Source organism: Pterocles gutturalis, unplaced genomic scaffold (assembly GCF_000699245.1).
Source record: "Pterocles gutturalis isolate BGI_N339 unplaced genomic scaffold, ASM69924v1 scaffold18459, whole genome shotgun sequence".
Lineage (NCBI taxonomy): Eukaryota > Metazoa > Chordata > Aves > Pterocliformes > Pteroclidae > Pterocles > Pterocles gutturalis.
Window position 1 is genome coordinate 17,950 of NW_010131107.1, and position 13,312 is coordinate 31,261.

Consider the following 13,312-nt stretch of genomic DNA (forward strand, 5'->3'; position numbering starts at 1 on the left):
AAGAGCTGCTTGAGGCCAGAGGCAGAGAGGAAGGCTGAAGGGACAACTGAGGACATCCAGCCAGCCCTGAAGAGCTGCGCTGGAAAAGTTTCAGCAAGTGTTCCCGTTACCTGCTCTGCATCTCCGGGAGGGAAGCTCAGCAACCTGATCCCACCTCTCCTCCTCAAAATCATAGCACTCCACGCTGCGAATGGCTTTGGGTGCTTGCCCACCCACCACGATCATCACCTGGAGAGGGAAGACAAGAGCTAGAAAACCTCGGACACCAGCCCTGGCAGCTGCTCTCTGCAAAGAAACCATCACCACAACCTGGTCAAGAACGGCTGCCAGAAACATTCTGCAGGTCTACAGAAAGCCTCTGCAGGGTGGAAAAAGTTATCTCCAGTTTAATGCATTTTAATCAGTCTCCATTAACTCTTCCTCACTGTTTCCGAGGTGGGCAACCTGCCCTATTTCCCCATGAAGCACAAAACTGTTTGACACCACGGCACACGCAAGACTTGCTGCAGAAATATTTTTAAGGGAAGAAGATCCCAGTGTTTTCCACAGCCTAGTGTTTAGTCATCATCTCCATGGTGGTGCTAAAAATAATCGATGCCACTTAGCAAATAAAACCTGACAGCTGTATTGCCACCTGCGGGGAAGATGACACTCGGGGAAATCACCAGGACCATGAAGAGGTGGGGTGCTGGGCTGCCGAAAGAAGTGATTTGCCAGCTTCATTAAGGCTTTTGGCTGCAACACGTATTGATGCAAACCCAGTAACTAAATTCCTTACGGATAGGGAAGATCTATGTGAAGGCGACCAAGGGCAATCAAGAGTGCAAGAATTGCTCTGCCAGGTCAGGCTAAGGGTCCGTCCAGCCCCCGACTCCATTCCCAGCAACAGCAAGTGGTGGATGCTGGTGGAAAAGTGAGAAGACCTGGACGGTGTGCAGTGAGATCCTTCCCAAATCTGGCCTGTCTGCCGCCAGAAGACAAACTCTCCCTGGCCTCGCTGACTTTCCCGGGGGCAACAGTCCCAGGAGCTGGCAGCTCAGCGCTCAAGGGTGCTCCTGAGCCTCTGCTGGGCCCTGCAGAACCACCAACACTGCACGGGCAGCACCCAAACCACCTGCAGCTACAGCCAGCTCGACCTGCACTTTGTTCTGAACACATTTCCTTCGACCCTCCGCAGCTCTCAAGAGGCAGGATTTGCTCCCCTTATCACAGCAAGTCAGGAGGAGCAAACACTGCCCCAGATAAACTGATTTTTACAAGGCCAAGGAGCTAGAAGCAAGAAAATGGGGCTTCAAATACAAAGAGTAGATGGGAAACTGGCTTCAGGCCTGCAAGGCGGCTGTGAGCAGCTGAGGAGATAAGATCAGCACTCGCGGTCACTTGGGTAATGAGCTGAACTCCAACCACGGTTGCTTTAAAAGTACAGAGCTAGACAGCAATTTAAAGAATTTGAAGAGTATGAAAAATAGTGGCCTGTTTGATCTACAAAGATGAGAATGTGACATTAGAAAGCAAACAGTCTAAATGAGCAGCCTGACTACTGGTTGTCTAACAGTCTTCCGTGGAGAGAAGAGCTTCACACGATTACAGAATTAAGAGATTTCACAGCAGACTGTAAACCCTCATCAGCGGGACCAACAGATCAGATGAAAGTTTCTCAGTAACAGGATTGCTGGACGATCATCACCTTCTCCCTTTTCCTTAGAGTTAAAAAGAAGGGAGGAGAGACCTGCAGATTTATACTCACAGGTCATGCCATAGAAGATATTGGGAACCTCTGAACTCACTTACTGTTCATTTTATCCTTAACTATAGTCCTTGAACAAGGGTCACATCAGCCCTTCATGATACCCCCCAGAGCTACTGTTCTACCAACTTCGCCTCAGCACCAGCAGGAGGAAAGGACACAACACGTCAACACGCTCCACAGAACCACAACTTCTCAACGGACAGTTCAACATCTAAACATCTGAATAGTCCCTCATAGCACAGATCTCATGCACTGTCCCACAAACCAGGCTCCCTATGATTTGTGCTTAGAAAAATAATATACTGGGTTTCGATGTCTCACAATCTCCGAAATGCTTATTAATAACCTCAGCGACAGGCTGTTGAGAGAGACTGTGCCAAAACTCGGTTTATCTCTGGGGCATAGGGAAAATAGTTCCTGTTGTCATTTTTTTCTTCACTAATAAAGTGGTGGCCAGAGCACCGCACGCCTGCAGGGTGATGTGAGGAGTAACAACGATTATTATTATTATTATTATAGCTGCTTTGAGTCTATTGAAATTTGCTTCAGACTTCCTGCCCGCGGGTCTGGGTGCTGTTGTTTCCTCCTTTCCCAGCTTCTGATTATGGATACAGGAAAAGGAAAGACACCCGCTGTGACCCTCCTCAGCAGGGCTCCAGCACAGCGCTCCAAGCCAGCAGAAGCCTTGGCCAGCCCTCCGAGCAGCCACGGCCGCTCCCGCGTCAGCAATTCTCACACCGTAGCTCCAGGAGCAACAGCCGTTCACAAAACCACTTGTGGCTGACAAAATGTTTTAAGAACAGACTCTCGTCCCTGGGAGCAGAGATATTGCTTCTCCTAAGGGTTTATTTCAGTTTATCCAACTTTATGATGTACTTGATGGACATAGGCAATACCAGAAGAGGGAGTCACACACTTCAAAGGACGATCATGGAGTTAATAAGAAGTAACGTGGCAAGTACACAAGCTCCTTTCAAAGACAGAAAATGCCACCAGCAATACGGTGTGAGGTGACACGAAGTGACAAACTCAGCATACCTTTGGCAGGCTAACTGGAGTCCTCGGCTTTGTTCTGGGATTCTTTATCAGTTGCCTTTGATCCAGAGGAAGCAAATGGTATTTCATGGCCTCGATCAGGAAGTCTTTACAGGTGTTGTTATTCTTGATTAAAGCTTCTTCTTCAACTGTCTGAGAACACACATGCAGGAAAGGTCATTTAAACCGAAGTACTTGGTGGCACAGGTCACAAGGAGCTTTGTAGAAAGAACATGAAACCTGGAATTTCTCTTCCAAAGAACCAACATTAAACGAAAAAAAATGCAGAAGACAGACACAGACTTCCAGCCTCTTCCCAAAGCAACACATGCAGTAACATCCCAGCCCCTCACTTTCTTCCAGGATCACTCAAGAGCAGCAGTGCTCCCTCTATTTGCTACCCTCTGCCAGACACTCCAGTAGAGAATTCACCAGGAGTCTGGGTACAAAATCACTAATTTCTTTCATTCAAGACAGATTTTTTTTAAAGAGAGGCAATATCTTTTACTCAATCAGAATATATAGTTGGGAGGAAAAAAAATACATCTTGTGAACACCAACTGAATATCAATTGTATTGATTTTTTTTTAGACACATAATAAAAGCACAGTAGTCAAAGAGCCCATGTAGCAACCCCTTCCTTTGGGGATTCTGGGCTCATTATCAGGGCTCAAGTCCCAGGAATTAACTCATTGAGAACAATCTCTGTCAGAGTGCATCTCACCTGCCCATCACACAGACCCATCTCTGTGTGCAGAACACATCCTAAGCTAAAGTTATCACACATGAAATGTTTTCACCAAGCTAAACTTACCTGCGCACTAGGAAAAAAAAAAACCACACACAAGCCTGTAACACCACCTGGGTATTTTCAGGGTGAAAAGTCCCAAGATATTCCCTTCTAAATGCTTCCACCAAGAGGGCTAGGAGCCCTGCTCTCAGCACTGCCAAAGTCACGTTTACAAGAAGGTTTCTGCACACACACACTCATTTCAGAGTCCACCCAGTCTTTCCTTTTATTTCTCTGTTTACAGACCCAGTGACATGCCAAATTACCCATCTCAGACACAAACAGGCAAGCCACTAAGGAGCTCCCAGCAGCTTAAGTTTAAGTATCAATCACTTATTTGCAGACTAACCTGTACAAGGTAATCTCTGGGCAAGAGGGGCAGGCGAACGTGCTCCATCAGTTTAGCCATGTGCTCCAGGCGAGATTCCTTCTCATAATTTATCCAAGAAATAACTGCTTCAAAAACCTGCACAGATAAAGGTACAATTAAACGGTGAAGAGAGAACTGGCTTGCACAGTCACCTACCCAAAATCAGCAGCACTGTGATTTTATCATATTGAAGGAAGGAGGTGCAAGATCTCTATCAAACAGATGAAAAAGTCGTGGCTCTGCACAAAGCACGAGCACCACGGCAGCGAAGAGGTGAGCTGACCATGCATATTAACGAGCAATTTCACATCTAGATGTGCTGTATCACTCTCGAAGCTAAGTGTGTGTCCAGGACAATCACACACCTCTCGGACATTAGTACTGGAAGGCAGCCAGGAAACTTAATTAGCCTGCTGACATTTGCACTGGGCATTATTCATGAAATCAGCCACAACAATTACTCCTGATAACAGAGATCGCCCCTCCCAAAGGACTCCGGCCACACCATAAGTCACTACGTTCACCATCATATTTAATCACTGTCCCCCAACCCAAGAATTCTTCAGGACAAGGTCACCACACGTGCAGGAAAAACCCCTGACTGCAGCCACGCAGGCATTTCCCTGCTAAAAATACCCAGATACTTCTGCAGGAAAACAAGGGTATGCTGGACTTCTGGTCTGAACCAAAATCCAGCTTTAGTCCCAGATCCAACCGGTTCAGATAAGCATCCAAACTTTGACTCCATGACGAAATGGGCACAAACAAGCCCGTGCAGGAGGAGCCACACAGAGCCCTGCGCGCTGAACAGATGCGGGCAGAAGCATCCTACAAGGGCTCCTGGCATGAATATGCATCTGCTTATATAACCAGCAGCCACACTCCTCCCAGAAGAAAGACCTAAAAATGTCACCAGGAGTGGGACAGGATTCCTGAAACACGCAGCAAGGCAAGGAGAGGGGCTGGTGCAGCCTCAGATGCAGGATCTGGCTCCTCACAGTGGAGTTTCCCCACAGAGTCAGAATTAAATTCTGACCCTTAACTCACATCTCCAGGAAAAATTCCCCAAGTACTCTCGCTACCCAGCTGCTTGCGGGCAGCTGAGCACAGCCATCTCCCGCAGATCCCAGCCATCCTGTGCCTCCTCCGAAAAGCATTGCTGGCCCTTCACCCCAGCACAAGCCCTTAGCTTCAGCCTCCCTCCGAGATCACCAAATGGTCAGGCCAATTTGCACATCTAATTTTCTTTCTTCTCGTCTCTCTCACCACTCCCCAAGAAACCATTTTGTTTGGTCCAAGGTCACTAATTTGACAAAATCAACCAGAACCGAGGGCACCATCCCTTGGTCCCCAACTGTTGCTGGCAGATGGATTTGCAGGATGCACTGGCAGAGGCAGAACAAAAAGGGGTTCCCTCCTCTTAGGCTAAACTCCATACTTAAAAAAAGCAGCAAAGCACCAGCCTCATTTCCTATGCCAACAAACGCTCTCGCTGAACTGTTTGGAATTCAGAACCCTGCGATGAGGATTGAAGCAATGCAACAGGGAGCCATGTCATCAAACCCCAGCAAACGCAGAGGAAAATAGCTACTGCAGAACCTCAAAGTATTTTTAAATGAAAATAAGTAAACAAACAAAATTTCACTTTGGCTACAAGGTCTTTAAAGTGGAAACTAGGTTGTTGTGGGATTTTTAATTGCAAATGAGTGGGGAAGGAGCATGAAGCAAATATTTAGCCAACAAACATGCTTTTCATTAACCTCTTCTGGAAAAACGCTGAGCTACAGAGCAGGTCACAAGACTGGCACACACCCAGCTCCAGCCCAAGATGACAGTGACCAAGTCTAAAAGGCAGGTGAAGCAAACATGCACGAGGATAAACTGCTGCATCGGTGCTGGAGACCGCTCCAGAGTTAAGCACACACTGATGCCACCCTTCTGTGCCCACTCTAAAAATAATACAAATTTTTCAAAAATCAGATTCTGGCACCTTCCATTGTCTCCAATTCCTAATTTTATGAAAGGGGGGAAAACAAATCTTAATCCAAGGCAGTACTATGTCTATTTAAAGGCCACATCTGCTCCCACTGCAGCCATGCCCTCCCTCCACACCCTGTGCCCGCCGCAGACCCCAGCAGCTGCTGCCGCTCCCCCCAGAGATGGGATTTTTCCAGCCATACAAGACCCGCTGCTGGGGCGCGATGGAACGAAGTGTTACCCACCCAGCACCCACCCAGCTTCATTTAGGGTAGAAGCATGGGCTGGTTAGCGGCTCACACCTGCCCGGCTGTAGGAGCAGTCCCAAGCTTGGGAGAAGCAGATTTCCCACTCTGTGGAACAGAAGGGTAAAAGCCTGGAATATCCCCTTTCTGCACAATACCTAGGCAAAGAGCAAGCCCAGATGTTTTCCCAGTCTCTTCAGCCAAAAATCCAGTTGTTCTTTACTCCCAGGAGTGAGGATCAAACTGTGCATCAGCTTCTACTGCATGTTAGCAGCATGAGACAATGAACTCATTACTGGACTCTCTGTAAAATCCCCAAACCAAAAATCCCATCCCTTTAAAAAATTTATTTTGTCACTATTCTGAGTTGGCAGGAGCCCTTTTCTCAAGGGCTGTAAGACACTGATCCCGTATCATTAATAAATATGAATAAAGATTTTTTTTTAATAGTTTTTCCTTGCTTGCATACACTGTTTTAATTAAAGAGACAACTATGTGAGGTACAGAAAGCACTGATAAAACTCTCTCCAAAGTACTCAGCTACAGCAAAAAGAGCAGGCAGGGACCAAAATAAACCTTTGCCCTAGGCCAAAAGGGCCGGTGCAACAGCAGAGGGTGGCAACAGCATGGGGGAGAGGGAGAGAAAGGAGGATCATCTTTGAACAACGGGAAAATGTCACTGTTTCACAATTAAAATATCTTCCTGTGGTAGCAGACAACTTTTGCAGTCCTGATGGCCTGGCGATATATCCCTCCACCCCTCATCAGGAGTCCCTCCCCATCTCTCCTGTAGCCCCCTTTCAGCACTGGAAGGTGTCCCCGGAGCCTTCTCTTCTCCAGGCTGAACAACGCCAGCTCTCCCAGCCTGTCCTCATACGGAAGGTGCCCCAGCTCTCAGACCATCTTCGTGGCTCTAGATATAGACACAGACATATATATACTTCTATCTATATATACTTATTTTTTTTAATAATATATATCTCATACATTAGCAGATAGGAAGAAGAAGGTCAGGAAAACTGCATGTCTGTCATGAAGCTAATAGAAAACAGCAGCCCATGGGTCTGTCCTGAATTTTCAGCACTTCTTTGGACTCCAGCACATATTTCATGTTTATGTTCCAATCCCCCTCTGCCTCTCTCCTGTTATTCCGATCTGCTGTTTTGAACGTGCAGCTTATGCTTAACATTTCCTTCCACTGCCTTGCATTCTCAACTTTTACAATCGGCTAAAGAAATACTGGTTTTGATTGTCCAAAGCTCAGATGAGGGAGGGAGCACTTTGATTTCTCTGGGCACAAGGCCAATAAAAGCTTTTTAACAATGCTGCACAAAACTGGAAAAATTGGTTCCTAAACCTGCACTTCCCTTTGCAGACTGCTTGGCTCAAGCACGGCGATTCTGCCGCAAGTTCACGCCTTTTGTTTTTTCCCTTTTTGGCCCTGCCTGCCTGGCACCGAGCAGCACCCCGCCGAGACGCCCACGCTAGCCCCACGCCTGCGGAAACGCGCTCCCGAAGCCTCCGAGTTTGCTGGCTCAGGATCTGAATGAAGCATCGCTGCGTTCGCACCTCACGTGGTGCGGGTCTGCCGGCAAGCTTTGCGGTCCGGATGGGCTCAAGCACACACGTCTGCAACCCGAAGGGGCTGAGTGGGATGGGTGCGCACATCTGGACACAAAGTCTCACCAGCAGCAGCAAACACAACCTGGTCCAGCACCATCCCACCAAAACCCCCATCCACCAGCAGCAAAGATGGGGAGGCACTCTATCAGGGAGTGTAGCGACAGGACAAGGGGTAATGGTTTTAAAGCTGAAAGAGGGGAGATTTAGATTAGATATTAGGAGGAAGTTTTTTCCTATGAGGGTGGTGAGGCAGTGGCCCAGGGTGCCCAGAGAAGCTGTGGATGCCCCATCCCTGGAGGGGTTCAAGGCCAGGCTGGATGAGGCTTTGGGCAACCTGGGCTGGTGGGAGGTGTCCCTGCCCATGGCAGGGGGTGGGACTGGAGGGGCTTTAAGGTTCCTTCCACCCCAAATCATTTTATAATTCTACAAAAATGTAGGCATTGAAGAGAGGTTATGAAGTTACGAGCCACATAATCCTCAAGCTCTCCTGTAGCCTCCCAGAAGTGTTCATCTCCCCGCAGCAACAATTTGGAGGTGAGCTGAAGGACTCGAGGCACATACCTCTCCCCAGAACCCTGCTGCAGATCACACAAGCATCCTACCCCAGAGAAAGGGGCAGGTCCTGGTGTTCACCAAGTACTGTAACCACTGGTCACCCTCTTTCTCAGGACTACAGACTACCCAAAGCATGTTGAGCATTTCAACCACAAAACAACATCAATCTTTTTTCCCCTCTTCCCTTAAAAACACTGATAACGCTAGAAAAATGTTTCTTTCCTTCCTGGTTGGTTGTGGGCCTCCTTTACTTGTTCTGTCCAACGTGCAACAGAAGCCAATACTCCTCACTGGCCTAATGAAAGTCACCTTTTTTCGAGGTTTTATGGCAGGTAATAAGAGCTTTACACCAACAGCAGATGGGAGGGTCCTAGTTTTCCAGAGAGGGAAGGTATTCGGTTTTGTCCCCCAGGGCTTTTGGAAGAGATACGGATCTGAGAAATCATTACTCCCTACAAAGAACAACCAAGTGAATGTTATTTTTAGGATTTGCATTATTTTTAATTTTCCTTTCCATGTGATCTGTGTTGGAAAATGGCCCCTAAAGATCATAACATGAGAACAGTTCCCAATGCAAGATCTAGAAACATCCCAGCATTCTTACATGCACTGTTGCTATACAATTTACTGTACCTTTTCTTCAGAGGAGACTGTGAGCTTGTCACTTGATATTAAACTGCAAACCTGGTCCAGACTAAGGCTAAGAAATTCTTCTCCTAGCATCACCTCAGGGAAGTGCTGCTCTGTTCAACAAATGAAAAGGGGGAACAGAAAATTATAATGAAATCCATGCTTTAAGTCAGTGGAAGGTCGACAGCATTCAGAGAACCGCTATTATGACAGCTTTGAGCATCCCAGACAACACTCTGTGACTGCACGGCGGAACAGAAACAGAAAATAGTCTCAGAGCAGGTTAAAGAAATGTGATGTTATTTCAGGTAACGCTAGCCCCATGAGACACTTTCATAAATGACACTAAATGGGAACTTAACTTTCTGCAAAGCCATTAAGTACCTTCCAGTGGCACATACGATTAGAAGTGGCAATTGAGAAAAGTGCCAATGCCTTTCCGAAGGAGTAAATAACCTGGACACCTCACGATTCAGTTCTTGACCACTTCAACAAGCTAGACAGAATCAGGTCTGCTCAACATCTGGATGAGAGACTGCAAGGGTCCCTACTATTTGTAGGTATTCAAAGGAAAGCCCATTTTTGACACGAATCAGCCAAACAGTCAGTTTGGTGCACACACCCAGCAGCAAACAGTGAGGGACCCCAGAGCATCCAGCTGCATCTGGATGTGCGAGGGGGCACACAGAGATGGGCAAGGGGGAGACCCCCGTCCCATGCATGCAGGTGGGATCAGCTCTCCTCTCCTTCCACCTTTTACTTCTTCCCCCAGATGTGTACATTTAACCTTTCTCCTGCTCCAAACCCCCAGCACTCATCTTCCCTGGCAGCCTTGCCCCTTTCCACTTAAGTCCGAGACTGTACAGATTTCTTTTTCTCCCTTTTCACCTCCAAGCTGTAACTTTGGGAGTCACTTGAAAACAAAATATGCATCACTGCTTATAATCCCAAACTGGAAGAATTATGACTGATTACAATACAGGTCTAGAAAGGATCATCAAATCTGTCAGGCTTTACATCTAGCCAGAGGGCACTAGGAAAGAATTACTTCTTAAGAAATAATTTCTAGGTCAAAACCATTGTTAGCCAGATGCAGAAAGTTTCAGTTTTGCAAGTATTTGTTACATATACATGCCGATTTAATCTCACCTGCCATTTGCTAAGTCCCATTTATCTTTGGCTGAAACACAGAAATATAAATCTCAAACACTGTCTGAAGCAGCTCTTTTCAAGCCCTAATCCCTTTAGGTTTGAGAAACTCAGACTCACATCTCAAAGAGCTCCCTCCGGAGCAAGATCTGCCTCTCGTTTTCCCCTCTGCAAAGTACTTTGCGTGACAAAAAGCAGCACCCCAGGGACACAAGCTGGTGTAACTTCCAGAGAGGAGCATCTTGGACATCACACCTGATGAACTCCTCGCTGATCTGGTGCTGCAGAGGGCTTGGGCTTCCCCAACCACGGACCCTACTAGGTCTAATGGGGACCACAACACCAGAGCTAAGCCAAAGGCTCTGTCTCAAAACAGCAGTATCTGGATAAACTTTAATAGCCTGTTATGCTGGAAATCATATATAAGATCTAATGAACTCTTCTGGCCTTAAATGCTTGAGAAGCAGGAAACGCTCCCACACAGTACGCTGGATGCACTCTGACTCCTGGACACAATCTCTATTCATTCTGGACCGGCGTCTGGCAGTAGAAAGATATTTGATCCTTGTTATTTGTTGGAAGCAGGTAAAAATATTTACTGATTTCAATAAAGGAACGTGTGCCTGCATCAGGAAGGCTCCTCCACCTACTCAAGTTATCCATTGGCCAGAACGAAGCATTTCTCAAGTAACTGAGCTCATGCACGCATGGACTCTTGAGCTTGGGGACTTCTGTCTTGGTTTAACACTGTTACATAAACAACACAGTGAAAAGAATTTTAATGGCATTTTTATTGATGGAGTTCCATTAACGTTACATGGGCTGTTGTACTAACTGGGACTTATAAAGGCCAATAAAACAACAAAGCAGACTTTTTAATTGCCAAACAACCAAATAAATGTACAGTGAATGCACTGCTTGTCGGGTTAAAGATTAAACAGGGCCTGGAAGCAAGGATAATGAGATATTACAAGCAAACCTTTATACAATTAACCATTCCTTCCAGGGTACCTTTTCCTCCAGGGGATAATACAGCCAGAGCAGCTGAAAAGGTTTTACTTTTATTTGCAGGAGAATAGAGGAGGACTTGGTGGACACATTTTTATTCCACTGAGCCTACTTATGGTCCAATTAAGGACAAAAACACACCAAAGAAAATGATGCAGGACAGAGCAGGTGCTCTGGGAGACGGCAGGTGTATTTTTCCCCTATAGAAATGGACAGAAAAACAGACTGAGCAGAGCAAACTACCAGCTTCTCCCAAGCAGCAGTCAAGGGCAACTCTGCCGGAGGAGACTGGAAAGCACTGGGGAGTTAAGAGTATGGAGCCGCTCGGAACAGCTTTACATTTACGACATAGAACAGAAATGCCAAAAGCCATTGCCTGCACCTACTTATTGCAATTAAACACATCCACTCTCAAGGAAACGAGAGTCTAGCCACCCTTGGGGTAAGCGGCCATTGCTCCACGGATCAGAGGCTCAAACTGTGTGAGTTTCAGCCGAGCGTTCCCACTCCCAGCCACAAGATTTAATTCTGCCTGGTGACATTTATTGCTAGAATGCACAAATCCCCAGCATTGCCTACTGCTCTCATGGGGCAGCGTACATGGCAAGGACACCAGCACGCCAACACCGTGCTGTTGAGCAGGCAGCCAAAGAGCTTACTAGGAACATACTGAGGAACTATTTTGTGGGCTGGGATCCAGGGGATCAGGTTTTTTAACTCCTTAGGTGTTCCCCTGCGACCATACCACATTTCACAATTTGCAGCGTCACAGAAAGTTACACATCTACAACCCAATGAAGCACTCCCTCCCCTGTTCTCATACTAGGGGCATGAAGAGACCAACCAGGACATGCTGATCTTGTTCAACCTACAAGTCGCTGTACCTGGAAGCAGGTTTAACTCGACAAACGGACAAGCCTTCCCTCACCTGCGTAGGCATTTGCCTGCTGCAGCAGTTCGGTACACGCGTGCACGTCGGCAAAAGCTCGGATACCAAGGCAGTTTGTGGGATGCAGCTGGGACTGAAGAAAGTCACAGCAGTTTTTTCTAACATCCATCAATTGCAATAAGCTAGCAGCTGGCAAGAAAACCTGCAAAGGCAAGAAAGGAGAATTAGAGTTAGCAACAAAGAAAGCTGGATTCACAGCTTGCACAAATTAGATGCAATTTCCCTTCAGACAGGAACGCATCCCTGTGGGGTACCAGAAGGAAGGTTAAAGTTTTAGCACCATCTGTATGCAGAAGATCTCAGAGATGGAAACAGCTATCCCATGCTGTGCTAAAAGCAGAGCTCTCCTCACATCTTCTCCCCCCAAGAGCTCAAGGCAGGCAAAGAGAGGACAAAACACAAGCAACCACGGATGTACCTGAATTTCTGGCTTTGCTGCAGGTAGGTCCTGCACAGATTTTTTTTTTTCCCCTGAAGAGCTTTATATTATTTCTATGCATTACCATCATATTCAAAGCCCACAGCAGCCCAGCACTCCTCAAAACCTTGAACTTTCTTATTCCAACATAACCATATTGGCTTGTGAGCAGGTTGTCCAAGCTGCCGTGTAAAAGAGGGAGCTCACAGAAGCTCAAGCAGGTTTTGGTGACAGGAAGGCTCTCCGGAAAGATGGGGCCAACTGTTCAACCCAACAGCCTTCAATTTCACCCACAAAATGCTGTGGACACTTGTGGTTCATGACTGTATCTGAAAATGAGGTACTGCTTCGTATCTACAAAACTAAGAGCAGAAAAGGGAGACAGAAGTGGATCAGGAATGTGACATCTGCTGGAAAAAACACCTTTGAGGCCAGTGAGCGGGACAGGAAGTAGAAAATAAAGTTGGTCAGGATGTGACAGCCCATGACATCAGCTACTTCCTTTCTTATGTCGTACAGCAACTGCAGACGTGTCTTACCCCAGCTCTTGGCTAGCTCTGGCTGCTTCACACATGTCCTTCCACCTGGGCATCTGTGCTCACCATCTGACCACAGATTTCCGGAAAATTATTTCCGACTCAAAAAAACAAGCAGCATTTAAACAAAACAAATAGGTTAACAGCATTCACCTCTCTGGATCTCAATGGCAGGGAAGGGAAAAAGATGTCCCCTCCCCATCTCTGCCTGCGCTGCCCCCACAGTCCCATTCCACATCAGGGCAGCACACTCTCGACCTGCCCCAGGTCTTTTCTA

At 46.9% G+C, this 13,312-nt stretch overlaps 1 protein-coding gene across 1 annotated transcript in view; it reads right to left on the bottom strand.

Moving 5' to 3' along the window:
• KLHL3 (kelch-like family member 3) overlaps positions 1-13,312 on the bottom strand; it is a 28,642-nt gene that overhangs the window by 8,867 nt on the left and 6,463 nt on the right. Inside the window, exons 2-6 of the mRNA XM_010080489.1 lie at positions 12,061-12,223; positions 8,979-9,088; positions 3,925-4,041; positions 2,789-2,938; positions 111-228 (exon numbers count right to left, since the gene is read on the bottom strand). Of these exons, the coding sequence (XP_010078791.1) occupies positions 111-228; positions 2,789-2,938; positions 3,925-4,041; positions 8,979-9,088; positions 12,061-12,223 (658 nt within the window). The remainder of the gene's footprint in view (positions 1-110; positions 229-2,788; positions 2,939-3,924; positions 4,042-8,978; positions 9,089-12,060; positions 12,224-13,312) is intronic.